The sequence below is a fragment of the Poecile atricapillus genome, chromosome 22 (assembly GCF_030490865.1).
Source record: "Poecile atricapillus isolate bPoeAtr1 chromosome 22, bPoeAtr1.hap1, whole genome shotgun sequence".
In the NCBI taxonomy this organism is placed as follows: Eukaryota; Metazoa; Chordata; class Aves; order Passeriformes; family Paridae; genus Poecile; species Poecile atricapillus.
Window position 1 is genome coordinate 2,853,310 of NC_081270.1, and position 16,284 is coordinate 2,869,593.

Consider the following 16,284-nt stretch of genomic DNA (forward strand, 5'->3'; position numbering starts at 1 on the left):
TGGGCAGCGGGAGGAAAACATCAGAAAGAAAATAACCCTGTACTTGTTGTATTACATTTATGTGTGTATTGTGTACATCTGTTTTCCTGGATCTCACGGGGTTGTTATTCTCCTCACCCACTACCCTTCAGTGGCCATTTGAAATGTTGGGACTAAATAACTATACAGAACTAAGAAGACAAAAATATTGGTCCAACTTTACCCCAGGTGCCTCCTTTCATTAGCTTAAGTTACCTGCACAATCATTTTTGTTTTATGATATAATTTCTTGAAAATGTCTCCTTCACACAGTTTCCTTTGTGGGTTGGTTTTAAAATTGTCATTCGAGATTGAACAGCACCAAAAAGCCGAGGAGGCGGAGAAGGAGAGAAGGAAAGAGTGAATATGGAGGAGAAAACCGAGTTTGACCTGCAAGTCAAGATGAACCCTCGGTCCCGAGGAGCCGCTTGGCCGGGTCCCCGCTGGCTCCATGCCGGGAGCCGCGGTGCCTGGGAACCGGCGGAGGTCCCGGGAGCTCGCGTGGCAGAAGAGGTGGAAGCTGGACGATGGCAGCCCAAGCAGCGCGGGATGGAGCAGTGAACTGCTCTGAGCGTTTCACTGTAGAGAAGCCCCTCAGGAGCCCGAGAGCGGCGATACAGAAGTTAGCATTGCGGGCTCTGCCCCTCTCGGTGGTACCGCCGGGCCAGGACAGCGCGCAGACAGCGGAGAGGCGGCATTTCCCTCGGCACGCTGCCGGCTCCATGGCTGGTGCGCTCGGAGCGATGCTGGAAGCCGGGCTGCAGCTGCGGTGCCCGGGTGCCGCCGGGATTTGCCGGGAGCTCGGGGGGGGCGGCGGGGGGCGGCGGCGACGGTGGTGCCTGCAATTCACATGCCCCGTACGGAGCGGGTACAGCAGCTCCGCGTCCCCGAGCGCCCGGGGACCGGCCGCCCCTGCCCTCGGCTCGGGCTGCAGCTCCTCCTGCTCCTCCCCGGCACGATGCGCGCAGGACATTAGTGGCTCCGGAGCACTTTGAGTTGCTCCCACCCCGCTCCGTGGGATTAATCTATCCTTTTGAAGGTTATTTTCGGCAAGCAGCCTCGCAGGCGGGCAGGAGCGGCCGGAGGAAGAGCTCGCGGCAGGGGAGGGATGCGGGAGCAGGGCAGCGGAGCCGGGCGGGACTGAGCCACCCGCAGAGGAGAGGAGGAGAGGGAAGGAGAGGAGAAGAGAGGAGAGGAGAGGAGAGCTGCCCTGCTCCCTGCTCCCGTGCCGGGCTGCCTGCATGGCTCCTGGGCACTGTGGAGATTGTGGGGGCTGCTGCTGCTGAGCAACCATCCATCGCTTTAAACTCAGCCTCAACTTAGCACAGCAGGCAAGAATGGCAAAGCCACTGGAGCTTTGGAACTGCCAGGAGAGCCAGGGAACCTGGGTTCTGGTTGCTGCTGTCTAATAAATGGGAGTAAAATGGAATTTCTCACCTGGGTTTTTCCTGCCTTGATTCTACTGTGCACTCAACAGCACAGGTGTATCAGGTAAGAAAACATCTTATCATTCTTTCTTAGACTGGCCTCAGGCAGCCGTTCTCTCAGTGCAGCTGGGATGAGTGATGCCAGCTCTGGCTGGGGCTCCCACTTTTGTCCAGGGATGCTTTCTGCACTTACAGATCATGACTGCTTTGAGTGTCCAGGAAAAAAAGAGCCCTTGACTGAAGAGTTTCCTTAATGTGCCTCATCTGTTTCAGTTTTTTCTTTTTTCATTTCCTAGTTAAGTATGCACTTCTGCCAGTTGAGCAGCAGTTTCTTGGTTTAGTCAAGGCTTTTTAACAGGATGCTCTGGAAGCCTTTTCCAGAGGGCACTTGCTCTAAATGGGGGCAATCACTTTTTTTAAGGCACTGCAATATCCCAGCTCAGCCTCAGTCCCTCCAGCAGCTCTGTAGAGGCCTGCTTGAACATGAAACTCTTCCCTAAACCACAGCAAAACCAGTGGGGTACAAGCTGAATAGCTTTGCTTAGGGCCTCTGTAGGTACCATTAAAACCCTAAAATACAGCTATCCCTTTCTAATGAGTTCATTAAGTCTCCTGAACCTGGGTTGGCAGGAAGAGATCTTAGAGGGGAAAATGTTTGGAAAACGCAAACCATTTCTTAAAATAATAAAATTTAAAGAAAGATATGTATTTGCAGCTCTCAGTCACATTCCCTCCAAAGGTGTTAGCTAGGCAACCAGCGACAGTCTCAGTATATTCTTATTCTCTCCAGATCTGGAGGCTGGATTTGGAGAAAGCTTGTCGTGATTACGCAATGAAAATAGAGGGGGGAGTAAAAAGAACTTGCTGCATGTAAAAACATGCCTACACTCCCCCCCCCCCCCGGCTTGTGGCATTAATGGGGTCTTGCATCTTCTGCTTCATAGACATCCTTAAAAGCTTCAGAGGAGTGGAAGAGGGGCAAAGTGGGAACTGTAGTAAAACATAATATTGTTGTTACAGGTTTTGGAATTAATCACGGAGATCTGATTTTTCTTCACTGGGAAGGAAAAGAATCCTGCTCAGAGAAAGTGTCAAGTCAACTGCTCTTAGTCAGGATTGACAGCATGATTTACCCTATGACCTTGAATCTGTTATCCGGGGTCAGATCCTGACATCCTCAGACTCTGAAGCAATCCAATGTTACAGTGAAGGCAGAGGAAATACTGCTTATTACCTAAGGGCACCCAGATCTTGCCCATAATTTCAATGCTACCATTGAAGCTGTGGGTTGAAAAGTGACATTTGAGTACATAAGACCAAAAAAAGAGAGAATTTTAAGGAAGAGTCAGTCCTCTCAGCCTTTGTCTCCGAGGTCTGCTCCTATGCACAGCAACTGCCAGGATATGTGTTTGTTGGATACATTATTTATTTTACTATTAATTCCCTAACTGATTTTCTTTCTCTAGTTACAAAATAGTGATGAATTGTTTGGTGGGAATACATCCACTCATGGCAGACTCAGGCAAGGCAAATTCTAACTTCTGAAATTTCAACTGTTCAGGTTGTAGTTTTCCAATTATTCCAAAGTGTCAGACCTTCCATGGTCCAGGAAAGCTGCTCTGTTTGGATTCAGGATATAGGGTGGCTGGGGCAGGACACTGTTTAATCTTGTAAAAAGGGAGTAACCTTGCTTGCATGTGTACTTTGGATTAGTTACACAGAACTAAATTGAAATTTTATCCTTGCATTAGTAAAATATTTTTGGTATGAGATGCTTTTATGAATAGCAGCATATTTATGGGCAAAACTTCCAATGGCTTCATTTTAAAGCTCTGATTTTGTTTTCTAAATACAGTGTGATTCAGAATTTTGATGATAGAGGCCATCCAACACACCTAAATTCTCTACTCCTGAGTTCTGTGCTCTGTATATTGGAAAAAAAAAAAAAAATCAAAAAGGAACAGCATTTTAGTGATTTTGAAATGCACCAGTAAGACAAAAGGGACAAAAGATTTCCCAAAAACAAAACTACCAGTGAAAATAATGCTATGGTTTGGCAGAGGAGGGAAGTGGGGGATATATGCAGGCGGCTTCCTCAGAGCATTTCTGAATAACCTTCCAGGGTGCTTTAGCTGTGTGTAAAGCAATTTCTCTATCATGTATGTTATTTCACTGAAATGAATGAGCCAAATTCAACCTACATCAGCACATTTTTGACAGGTAAACATTTTTTAAAAACAGGGGGTTTTGGTCTGCTCAAGACAGTGATTAGTGGCAAGGAATTTGGCATTTAAATGATTGACAGGTCTTTGGGACAAAGACTATGGCTTCCACTATTTTATCAGGGTTTGAGATGCCATGGATGCTTCAATAATAAATGTGCCACAGTGAATGAGATCATCTGCAGAAAGACACTTGGGGAAATATTTCTTCATTTGAGTGGGGAAAGAGCATTTCTGAAAGGTGTTTTGGGGTATGTGTCTGTACTTTGTAATTCCTCACTGAAAGAGATTTTAATTCTCTAATTAAAATAGGTGTATATTTTATATTTAAGTTTCTACACTGGTGACTTTCATACTCTTGCATTGAATTGTCATTCTGCTGTGTGTCTCCCTAAGCCTTTTACTTCTATTAGTAGAAACAGAGCAGCTTTAACATGTGAATGTATGCAAAGAGTGGTCCATTTTCTGTAGCTTAAAACTGCCAGAGGGGCTTTGATGTTTAAATGTCGCCATGAATTAAGCCTAATGCTTTTTCAATTACATTTCAAAATACAAAACATATTTACAGTGAGCTTCCCTTAGAGTCAGAAATGGCAGATGGGAAGGATATACATACTGTTCTGGATAATCCTGGAGTTTGGCAGAGGTCAGATTGTTCACTGACCTTGTAGGATATTTCTTGTCTTTTTCCCAAGGAAAAGTTTTCTTCAGTGGTGATGACATCAGGGACATCTGTCCCAAACACTTATCAAAATGAAATGTACTGGTCCCAGTCCTCCAGTCAAACTGGTTTTTCTATCTATCAGGTTAAAAGATTCCTATAACAATGATGTTACAGTCCTCAAGGTTAGAAGATCTAAAGAAGAAACATAAGATGCAAAAAGTGATTTTCTACATCTTACTGCTTTATGAATTTTTCAGAAGATCAGTGCATCCTCCTGACCATTGTGGCCTCAGATCAGTGTCCCACTAGGCACTGACTTAGATTCTGAGCTTTTTTGCACTGATCCCAGAGATTTTGGCGCTGCTGGATACTAATACTATCCCTTGCTCAGTGCTGTTGTGCTCTCATTCACACGGAACTTACAGATTACCTCTTTCTTTGGTGTGATTTAAATAATAGATATTTTCTAGTAATATTGATAAACTTCTAGCAAGTGTTTTCTAGCAGCATTCTGAAAGAGAGCAAAGACAGGCTAATGCCTCACTTGTCTGACAAGCCCTTTAAAGATGTGCTGTCCAAGTTGATTGATGTTTCTGCCCCAGATCACTCCACATTAGTAGGATGTCCTGGTCCTTCAGCAGCTGGGAGGGAGATGTCAGGTTGGGTAGGAAGGATTTTGGGATGTGTGTACTTTTTAATCTATAACTGCTAGTACTTAGCTCTGAGACATTTCTTTGCTCTGTCACGTGACATTCATTGCTTGGAGTTGCTTTCCCTGACCTGTGTCAATATTAGGGGAAGAGGAACTGCACAGGTTTGTGCAGTTTATCAATGGGGATTTCCTTTCTCTTTGTCTATGCAGGATAATTCACTATTGCTTTCATGGTTTAGACAGCAATAATCTATTTTCGATGAGCTCAGCTGAAGTTCTCCCAATGTTCCAGATATGGACAGATGCAAATATAGTCTCAAAAATATCTGCTTGAAATGAAATATGGACAGAGTGTGGATCATCCTCTTCAGTTTTAGATTTGGGAATGACTTCCAGAGGGCTAGAACTCCCCAGGACTGTTGCCATTCAGCCAGCAAGACCCTCCACACTGTCCTGGTGCAAACTGGAGAGAAGTTTTTCAGGAGCTCTTTTACCCCTCAAATCAATACCTTGGTTTTACAAAGTCCTTTTTCTTACTGAAACAAGCTTTACAGCAGCTTACATTGGGAAGTGAAGTTGCTGAATCAACTAATAGTTGCCTTTCTTTTCATCCTTACTGCTTACACTATGAAAAGTTAATCCCTTCCAATGCATCTTTTCTATGCTGGTCTTCCTTTTCAGGTGCAATAATTAATAATATTTTAGGCCATATATAATCCCAACTGCTTATCAAGGCTGAAGGAAGTTCTCTCACCATCCTTCGTGTAGCTTTAAGAAAACACTAGATGTGATATGCAGAAGTCTAGAGGAATGACTCAAAGAAGTTATCACCACTTGGTAAATCGAGCCATAAATTATTTCAGCTGTAATATTTTAATAACCACCCCAGTTAGCTCCACTAACTCCAGCACATTTGTTACACTGATGATCTGACCCTAAGGCTTTATTAATAATAGAAACAAGATTTATTTTAATTGTGTCATGGATATTTAAGTAAAACTCCCTCTAGATTTTAATCTGCTTAAAACACATGGCAGGCTATAGCCCTCAGTCTTTAACCCGACTCTCATCATTTTGATTTCCTTTGAGCTCCACGGCTTTCCTTAATGCCATTAAAATAGAATCCTGACACAGGAGAACAGCTGCACTCCAAGTGCTTTGTCAAAACATGATTAAGCACATGAGATACATCACTCCAGTGCTGTCACCTTCTGACTTGAATTGTGTTTTCAAAACACTTTACTGAACTGTTGCTGTTTTAGCAACGGAAGCTGAAAAGCATCACCTTCTATTGAGAAACCAAAGAGATTTTAAGCAGATATATTTATTTAAGTGTATTGTAACTATTTATTCTAATCAGAAAAAGACATAGGGTACCATTCTTTACATAAAAGTATATCTGACATTTTACTGATTAGAAACACTTTTCCATATCTGTGGCTGAGACTTGTGAGTTACAAATAAGTATGTTTTTAAACAAACTTATTATAAAACTATAATTTCATGAAAGTAAATAATGATGGTTGGATGATTGAAAGACCAGCAATCTGATAGAAAGAAGTGTTGCTATAGTTGATGAGACCCAATAAAAAAGGAAAAAACCTCTATTGACATCTGTTATAAATCTTCAAAGCCCTTGTCTAAATCAATTATGTTATTCCAATTTATGCAGCTGAAAATACACCTTGGAGTGTTCCAAGATGCCTCCTCAGAAGAGACAGAGGAATTTGAGAAGTATCTGGGATAGTAATTGGAGATGAACATACAGCAGTGTGCTGTATTAGAAATGCTGCATTAGAAATGCAGTTTAACATAATATTTTGCTGGGAATTAACGAAGTTGCACTTGGAGCAATGTCCCTGTGCTAGGAAGTCACAGAAGCTTTGACAGCTCTGCTAATGCAAGTCTTCAGTTTCTCTGCTGCTCAAAACTTACATTTACATATTGTAATCCCAGAACTCCTTCCTTATATGATTGAGTCCAGACAAGAACTTTAAGACTGGGGCAATCAAAGGTTTTTCTTTCAGTCTCCTGTGAGTAGAGCTGGTTATTGTAGGATACTCTGTTCCTGTGCTGGCAATAACTGCTTGTGCTGAGCTGAATGCCCAGGCTGGCATATTTTGGAGAGAAAAACCATGTGCTTTATATGGGTCAATGTCACATGAACACTCTAAGAAAGTTATGTAAGTACCAAGGCAGAAGGTGTTTATGGTGTATTACTCTGCAGCCTTCCATGGATATTTAACCATTTATCTTCTGTTACAAGTCATAGGTGCCTCTCAAATGCCATTTTTATATCTGGACTCAGTGGAAGATGCTAAACCAGTGCTCAGGCAGCTTTGATCCACTACATGCATTCAGTCACAGGTCCTCTCAAACCACCAGTAGTTCTCTTTGCAAATGGTGGTGGCAGACGTTATCCCAGCCCCTCATTTATTTCCTCCTGCCCTGCCAATCACAGTGCAGTGCAAGGAACGATGTGAGCTGGCACAGATCTTCAACTGAGGCCTGCCAGGTTTAACAGATAATGAAGACAACACAACCTTGCCTTTGCTTGTAAGAGATGGTGGAATATCTACATCACTGCTTGTGCAAGGGCTGAGGGGCTGGCAGCTGCCAGGGGCTGGCAAATGGCAACCAGACCCTGGGCTAGTCTTCAAGGAGCATCACTGGCCAGGCAAGAAGAGGCACCTGAGAGAGGGATGCTGATTGCTGGGAGGGGTTGTACCATGAGCACGAATCCCACAGCAACATATCTTCTCCCAGCCATAACTTGCTGCCTGCTATCCAAATTCCAGATGTGCACTTTTTCCTGTTTTCCTGTCACATTTAACAGTGCACCAGCCTTCTTGATCTCAGCTGTTCCATAGTAAGAAGCTGCCACAGCTGAATTTCAGCATTCACAGATGCATTTTAGGCAGTTTACAAAGTATCTTTTTTTCCTTCATGCTTTTTCTAAGTTTCTAAATCTATTTTTCCTACTTTTTTTTAGAAAGAAGGAAAGAAACTTTAAAAAGTATGTGCTTGTACTTAGAGATGCCATAGTCTTGCCTGAAATTTGTTTTGATTTAAACAGAAATATCTGGGATGGTTTTCCTACCTATAAAAATCTCTAATACAGCTGATTCTACTGCAGGTGGTCTCTGGTGTAAAATAAGTCAATAACTTCCATTTTCTATCATATTTCTGTTTGTAAACATGGTAAATTTTAAGATACTTATTCTCTTTACCCAGAGCTATGAGTGACATCGGAGATTACATAGGTTCCAACATTGAAATCTCCTGGTTGCCCAACCTGGATGATTTGATGAAAGGGTATGCACGAAATTTCAGGCCTGGGATTGGAGGTGAGACTTGGAGAATAAATAATATCTCTTTGTTTCTTACAATCCTTCTGATGTTTATGTGAAATTCATTCTTTAAATCATTAAAAGGTTGTGATTATCTTTTACTTGGATGCTGAAAAAATAACAATATACTTTATTTTGACAAGAAACAGACTGTTCAACAGCAACACAGGATTCTGATGCAGTTCTTAAATTTTTGACATCAAAGTTGAAGGAATTTTATGTTTTATTAAATTCTGATCTGCATCTGCTTGAAGTCATGCTGTCTTAAATTAGATAATCTGATTTCCAGAAAGGATTCTATAATTTTCAGTAGTTGTGATTTTATCTTGTGTCCCTTATCACTGAAGTGAGGTGTGCTGTTGGAAATTGAGGGCACAATCAGGAAATGATTTAAAACTCTTGCTTCAAGAATGTACTTTATAAAGGAAAACACTTCAGTGAACTCACTCTGTATGAAAGAATTAGCAGTCTGGGATCATTGATATTTTAATGGGTACTATGATGATATAAATCATCCCATTCAAATGCTTTTTTTCTCAGGTCCTCCTGTTAATGTTGCTCTGGCAATTGAAGTAGCCAGCATTGACCACATCTCAGAAGTGAATATGGTACAGTATCAGATTTTTTTGTTTTGCTTTAAAAAAAGCAAAGGTTCAAAACTAGAAGTTGTATTTGTCGAGTTATATGAATTGATTTCTTCATCAAGACCTGTGCAACTCTTGCAATGTGTTATGTATAGCATTGATATTAAATCACTTTTTAATATCTTGTCCTTATCCATAGTAGGAGCATATGACTGAAATTCAATTGCTTGGGCAGCTCACTGGTTGACTAAGTATAAAAATATGTATTTTCACTTAAAGCAAATAATGTATTTCTAGGCTAAGACATTGATTTTTGGCTAAGTTCCAAGACATTATCATTGTCGGCATCACTTCTTAATTAGGACTTATCTTGTCACAGGAATACACCATGACAGTATTTTTGCACCAGAGCTGGCGAGATGATCGTCTGTCTTACAACCACACCAATGAAACTCTGGGCTTGGACAGCAGGTTTGTGGACAAGCTCTGGTTGCCAGATACTTTCATAGTCAATGCCAAGTCTGCCTGGTTCCATGATGTGACTGTGGAAAACAAACTTATCAGGCTCCAGCCAGATGGAGTAATTTTATACAGCATCAGGTGGGTATCAAACAGTACAGGTATACTCTGTTGTGTGTTAACTTTTTGAACATTCTATAATCACTCAGTATTCCTAGGACGATTTCCTAAAGTAATTATTAGTTAAAAATTGAAGAAAAACTCCTATCCCCCATCCTTTTCTTTATAAGGAGAAGTCAGGAAGCTCTTTTTGGCAGCACTAACACCGCACAGTCACTAATCACATCCAGAATGCCCTCAGTGGGAGAGAAGCTTCTCATGGCTTTGGTCATCAGGCAAGGAGGTGCTGAATATACAGCAGATTCTGTTCTCCACTCTCTCACTATTTTCCAGGGGAGCTGTGAGCCTTGTTGGATCTCAGCTTCCCCATCTTTCACGCAGACAAAGCAGCATTTCACACTTTGGAAGGGGGCTGTGTCTGGCACTCAGTAACTATATTGACAGTTAATTGTGTAATATTCTGAGAAATAATGAATGTGTACCTTTGAAACTGTAAGTCCAAATTACCCCTTAAGGTATTGGTAGTGATCTTGGGGACAGAAAGGGAGGAGATGGAATGAGAAAATTCCTTTTTATCATCATCAGTAGCTGCAGAATCCTCTGACGTTAGACGAGTCATTTGACCTTTTTTCAATTCCCTCTGCCTCTGGGTTCCCCACAGACTCCAGCAGCAGCCAGTGGGCCTTTAAAAACAGTTTCCTTTGTTAGCATTAAGGTTTCAAAGTTTTCCACTTAGTCTTTTGAGTTCTGAGGAAAAGGCTCTGTCTGAATGTAACTAATTGGTGTTCACATTGCTCCAAACAGGATTACCTCAACAGTGGCCTGTGACATGGACCTTTCCAAGTATCCAATGGATGAGCAGGAATGCATGCTGGATTTGGAGAGCTGTAAGGGCTGAGTACTTCTGTGTCTTGTGCAAAGTCTGCATACATGGTACTGAGCTAGATGGACTTGGCTAGGATGATCCTGCTTTAATCAGTGGAATGTAAGGGGTGCCTTGGGGTTTAGAGTGAACAAAAATCTTTTCATTCCCTGTGTTGGGCATTAGACTGCGGACTTTTCAATACCAGTTCAACCCTGGTCCAATCCAAATCTCTAGGATTTAATTTAGGGATGATGAACAATGTACAGTCCCGCTGACAAATGTCTGGAACTTTGTGCTTCATATGAAATCTTGTGCAGTTGTGACAGTCACTGGCATTACTGAGGTTTGTATCATCCAGTGAGAACAAGTAGAAAAGCCCACAGGCAAAATGTGATGTGCTATTTTTAATTTATAAGAAAATAGGAAAAAGCAAGAATTACTTCCTTTTAATGAATGCCATTGTGACTAACCTTCACAAGGCTCTATAACTTGCCCTGGCATTCATATATCTGTTACACAGAAATCCATCAGAATACTGCATGGATAGGCTTAATTCATTTGTATTCACAAATGAGGGTGAAGAATGGATTTACATTTTATCCAAATTGTGTTTAATCTATGATCAGCATGTAATTCCCATGAGCATTAATACTTCTGAATGAAAATTATCACTGACACAAGCAAGGACCACCCAGTCAGGGAAAATGAATCTGGTTTTTAGATCAGGGAAAATTAATCTGGTTTTTAGATCAAAGAGCCTACAGATCCTGAGGGTTCCAGAGACCTGGGAATAGCAGATCCTGAGCAGATCACTTGTCCTATTGATGCAAGTTTCTCATTTTCTTTTTTGTCACTGACTTTGTTTTCTAGGCCGTTAACCACAATACCATTTTATCCTATCAAAAATAGCAATCTACAGTTTTACTTATATAATCACCAAATGCAGAGGCAGCAGACTGTGCCCCAGCAATTCATTCTCTCTCCCAGCGAGTTCTGCAGGGAGTTTTGGTGGGGTTTGAAGGTTTTAATTGAATTTGAGGGTTTTCATTTCAGTGAAACAACAGAAATAAAGTCTCTTTAAACAAATGGATGCTTTAGTAGCAAGTTGTCAATGAACAGAAAAACTAGGAAAGATTGATTTCCTGTGAATTTGCATATTACATAAACCCTCTAATTCAAATCCTCTCTTTCCGTCATGGCCCTGGTACCCTGCACCTCTCCAAAGCAGAGAGAATTGTCCAGACTGAATCTCAGCATGTTTGCAACATGGCTGGTGGAAATCAGCATAGCAGAGGAATTAAAGAACTTCTACTATGAATTCTCTAAGCTCTGAATTTCTCCCATGAACTTTGTGTTTATTCAGCTTTCTTTTGGCAGATGGCTACTCTTCAGAGGACATTGTTTACCACTGGTCAGAAAATCAGGAGGAGATCCATGGGCTGGATAAGCTGCAGCTTGCTCAATTTACAATTACAAATTACCAGTTCACAACAGAAATTATGAACTTCAAATCTGGTAACAGAATCTTTCTTCAGTTCAGGGACAGTATCTGACTTTTTTCCACAGAGAGAAACCTCCTTATCTATAATAGAAAATCCTTAAATTGTTAAGTAACTAATTTAAGAACCTGTCAGGTTTCTGGTAAGAGTCTCCTTCATCTTCCACTTGTAAGAAGTGCCACTGAGCCTCCAGGTAGCCACTGTAGCAGGTTCTGTTCATTAGCTCTCTCTTCTCAACAAAATACTGCATGGAGTAGCCAGACAGCACTTGAGGTATAGCTCAGATTTTCTTGACCTAATTTGTGACTTCAGATCAAGAAAAATTTCCATTAGCCCTGATGTTATGAAGCTTATGACGTACAGTCAGATCAGTCTAATTCTACCCTGTAGAAGTCAGTGGTGTGTATGTCTATCACTGGGCTTATTGCAATGTTTGTACAAGATTGGAGTAATTTCTTTCCTGCTGATTTTTCATCCTCTTTCATGTATTCAGATTCTCATTTATGCTGCACATCTCTAAGCTCTTTTTTGAGTTTGAAATTAACTTGGCCTTTTAAAAAATCTAAATTTAGTATCTGGAGGACTTTCTACAGCAGATGATAAGACAGTACACATTTTGAAGCAATACTGTTATTTGAGAAGACTCATGATTTTATTTTCAGATCTGGCATTGATATGACCTGAGACAAATCATTTGACCTATTCTTAGCTGATGAAAGCTGCAGTACCTTGTGCAGAGGTTATGAATCATCAATCGAACAGCGTTCAAAAAAGCTTTTTGTGACCCTTGTCTAGAAGACATTAAAGAATATAGCTCTGTGTCATTATAGAGAATGTAATTTTTAATATCAATTTAACTGTAATTCATTCAGCCAGAATCTCTTCTGCCTGCTCTCTTTTCCAGCAGGTCAGTTTCCCAGGCTCAGTCTCCACTTCCACCTTCGGCGAAATCGAGGCGTTTACATCATCCAGTCTTATGTCCCTTCCATCCTACTGGTGGCCATGTCCTGGGTGTCCTTCTGGATCAGCCAGTCAGCTGTGCCTGCCAGGGTGTCACTAGGTAAAACAGATGGCTTGGGGACTCATGGGGAAGGGAGTGCTCAAGTGGTAATTGGTAATCCTCGTTAAGGTGCATTTATGACCACTGTGTTTACATTTGCAGAAGGGAGGGTTCTTTGAAAGATTTCCCTCCTGGTTTCATTTCTGTCATGTTATCAGAGCAGCTGCCCCAGTAAGGAAAAGCAAATAACCATCTAGGGAGGGTTAAAAGCAGTAATGACTGTGAAAGAAAGAATTGATTTGAAGGAACTGGACAGTGACAGAAAAAATATTGCTGCAGCTTATGGGTCTATTTGTCTGACTAAGGGTTGCCAATCCAGATGTAAAAGTGTTTGAGGGTTAATTCTTTGAGTTTTGTTTCTCCCGATCTAGGACAAAACCAAGGATAACTTGTTCAAAGCTGTCTTAGTCATACAAATGCGGTTTCTTACAAGTTCCCCAGTTTTGAAAATCAGAAGTCACAGTATTAAAGGGCTTTTACTGTGAAAATAATCTTCAGCCTCATATTAATAAATATATTTATGTATATTAGTGCATATATTTCTCTCTTGTGCTACTCTGCAGGTATCACCACTGTTCTGACAATGACCACACTGATGGTCAGTGCCCGATCCTCACTCCCACGAGCCTCTGCCATCAAGGCACTGGATGTTTACTTTTGGATCTGCTATGTGTTTGTCTTTGCTGCACTGGTGGAATACGCCTTTGCACATTTCAATGCCGACTACATGAAAAAGCAGAAGAACAAGATAAAGGCGAGAAGGCAGAGTGCAGAGGTCAGTAAGTGTGATACTGGGAATAACTTTGCCAAAGCAATCACCCTGTTTCATGATCTTTTTCTACAAATTCTTCCCAAGAAGAAAGGCTTTGAGAAAGTTCTCAGTAATTCAGAGCATGTAAAGCCATAACCAGAATTATATGTGGTAGCACAGAGTCTTCCATCAGCTTTGCCAAAGCTGGGGCTAAATCCCATTCACCACATATGGATCCCATGGGTGTTTCACCATGCTGGTGCCATGGACAGCTTGGATGAATGACACTGGTCTTGTTCTATAAATTGCTATTTATTCTCCTCTTTCCTTTGCAGATCAATGTGAAGAATGCCATTGTTCTGTTTTCCCTCTCCATAGCTGGTGTGAACCAGGAACTGGCCATTTCCAACAGGCAGCACCGAATTCCCAGAAGCCTGCCTGGATCGTATGGCACAATAGAAATAGAAACTGGGGAGACAAAACAGCAGCAGGGAATGAAACTGGACAAAAAGACTGGCCTGAAGTCCCTCTTTAAGCCCATTGATGCTGACACCATTGACATTTATGCCAGAGCTGTGTTCCCAGCAGCCTTTGCAGCAGTCAATGTTATATACTGGGTTGCATACACAATGTAAAGACAACAAAAAAAGGAAAATTCTTCCCAAGACATACAAATTGTTCAATACCCACAGGCTAAAAAGCCCTCACTGAAACTGAATTGAGGCACCTCTTCTCGAAATATTTTCCAATGAGCTGAAGACACTTCCAAAGTCAAGAAGGTCCTGCTAGGAATTCCTACTTAAAGCAGCAATTTATTGCTGACCTGATTTGATATAATAAGACTGCACTCTGCCAAACAATTCCAGCTCTTTCTTTCCTGTAATACCATGAGACAACTTTTCATATGTACATATTTGTAGCAAAAGTTTGAATCTTAAATGACCATGGTTTTCCTCCACTTCAAGGATTGATCAGTAATGAAGATTTGGCTTTTCATACTGAGATAATTTTCTTTTTATTTGTGATGAAAGAGCTTATTCCTCACTTCGGCACAACTGGTTTTCTGCATCTGTGGGCTGGTCTGGGTTTAACATTAGTGCTGAAGTTGGAGTTTTTAATCAGAAAAATCTCATTAACAAAGTAAAAGGGAATAGAGGGGAGTGGAGGTTCTTTTCTTAAAATATTATTTGTCTTGGATAAAGTATTGACAAATTTCAATGCTCTTAGTCTCAGCATGAAATAAAATATACTACATAAAATTTTACTGAATTGTTAATAATGACTGTATTACATTTCAGATCTAAGCCAATGAAAGTTTAAACACTTATACACAGAAATGTTTGTTAGTTGAATAAGTCCCAAAATAGAGAAAATATTTAGAAACACAGGAAAAGCTCAGGCTTCCTGTGTTGGATTTGGAAAAATTTGAAAGGTGATTGATAATGAAGAAAGTCGGACTCCATTTGCAGGAAGGACTTTAGAATTTGTTCTGTTAATTTTCAGTGAGAATCTACCATGTGCGCTTCTGAAAATATCCTTTTTGAATCTGTCCCTAAATAGCTGAGGGAAGTAAAAAACATTTCATAACTGTCTTTAAGTTATTCTGTTGCTTTGGATATTTTTGCTGTTTTTATTCAGAGGCTGACCTAGTCTCTTAGGCCTCTTCACTTCCATTATTCAACAGTGAAATTTATGGGTCCTCATACACACTGCTTAATTCAGGACTAAATCTCTCACCCAAATCATAACACTTTGTTCTGTAAATAATCTCAGTGAGCTCATCAAATGAACACAGTACTCACAACAGACTAGTTTCACAATTATTCTCTAAAATCTCCACAGCAAATATATTGGAATATTGATAATTATTGATAGTATAGGAAGCCAATGTAAGACACTACAAAACAGAAATTTATTTTCAGGATATTGTTGCCTTGAAAATGAGAAGTTGTTTTAAAAATAGAGACTGACCCAAAAGAAAAGACAAAATGAGGGAGAGGGAAAGAAGGAAGCAAAGCAAGAGGCTGAAAACTGCCGTGGAAAGGAGCATGGAGAGAGACTAAGCCAGAAGCTGTAGGTGAGAGAAGAGCTTTGCTGGCGTTTAAGATTGGGCTCTTGAGTGTGTGGCTGACAATTAATAGTTGCAATAAGGGTGAAAGGAGGATTTCATTCTGGTGGAGCATGCGCACATTCCTCCTACCTTAACTCACCTGTGATTTATGGTTTGATTTCATATGACCAGCACTGAAAGATAAAACATTTTAGCACTGATTTATAACTTAGAATAAGATTTTTTCATTACCAGTGAAGTAAGAGAATGCTTTGAAGAAAAGAATGATCTTGAACTGGGGTGTAATAGAAAGTATACTCCACTGTAGGTCTTAGGCTCACCTCAATTTTTAGTTTCTGTTATCATAGAAAAGCTGTCAGCCAACAGAGTGCTGGAAAATCCCAACTGACATCAAGCTGTGATTGTTTCACAAAGTCCTCACCAAGCCAACCCTGGACTGAGACACCTGGATTCTGCTCCCACATCTCACCACTGGCCTGCTGGGGAATCTCAGTCAAGACCTTCCAACTAAAAAACTGGTATAATAATTTCTTTCCTATGTT

General features: G+C 40.9%; 1 protein-coding gene across 2 annotated transcripts; it reads left to right on the forward strand.

The window, feature by feature from the left end:
• The first annotated feature begins 858 nt into the window (after positions 1-858).
• On the forward strand, positions 859-14,935 carry GABRD (gamma-aminobutyric acid type A receptor subunit delta). Of its 2 annotated transcripts, none has more exons than XM_058855394.1 (9): positions 859-1,509; positions 8,218-8,330; positions 8,874-8,941; positions 9,297-9,517; positions 10,301-10,383; positions 11,739-11,876; positions 12,765-12,920; positions 13,484-13,695; positions 14,007-14,935. In XM_058855394.1, exons 1-9 carry the CDS (start codon positions 1,442-1,444, stop codon positions 14,304-14,306), a joined length of 1,359 nt encoding a protein of 452 aa, XP_058711377.1. In that variant the 5' UTR covers positions 859-1,441; the 3' UTR covers positions 14,307-14,935. The 2 variants fall into 2 exon arrangements, with proteins under 2 accessions (XP_058711377.1, XP_058711378.1); XM_058855395.1 differs by having other exon boundaries at positions 12,768-12,920.
• The last annotated feature ends 1,349 nt before the right edge of the window (positions 14,936-16,284 follow it).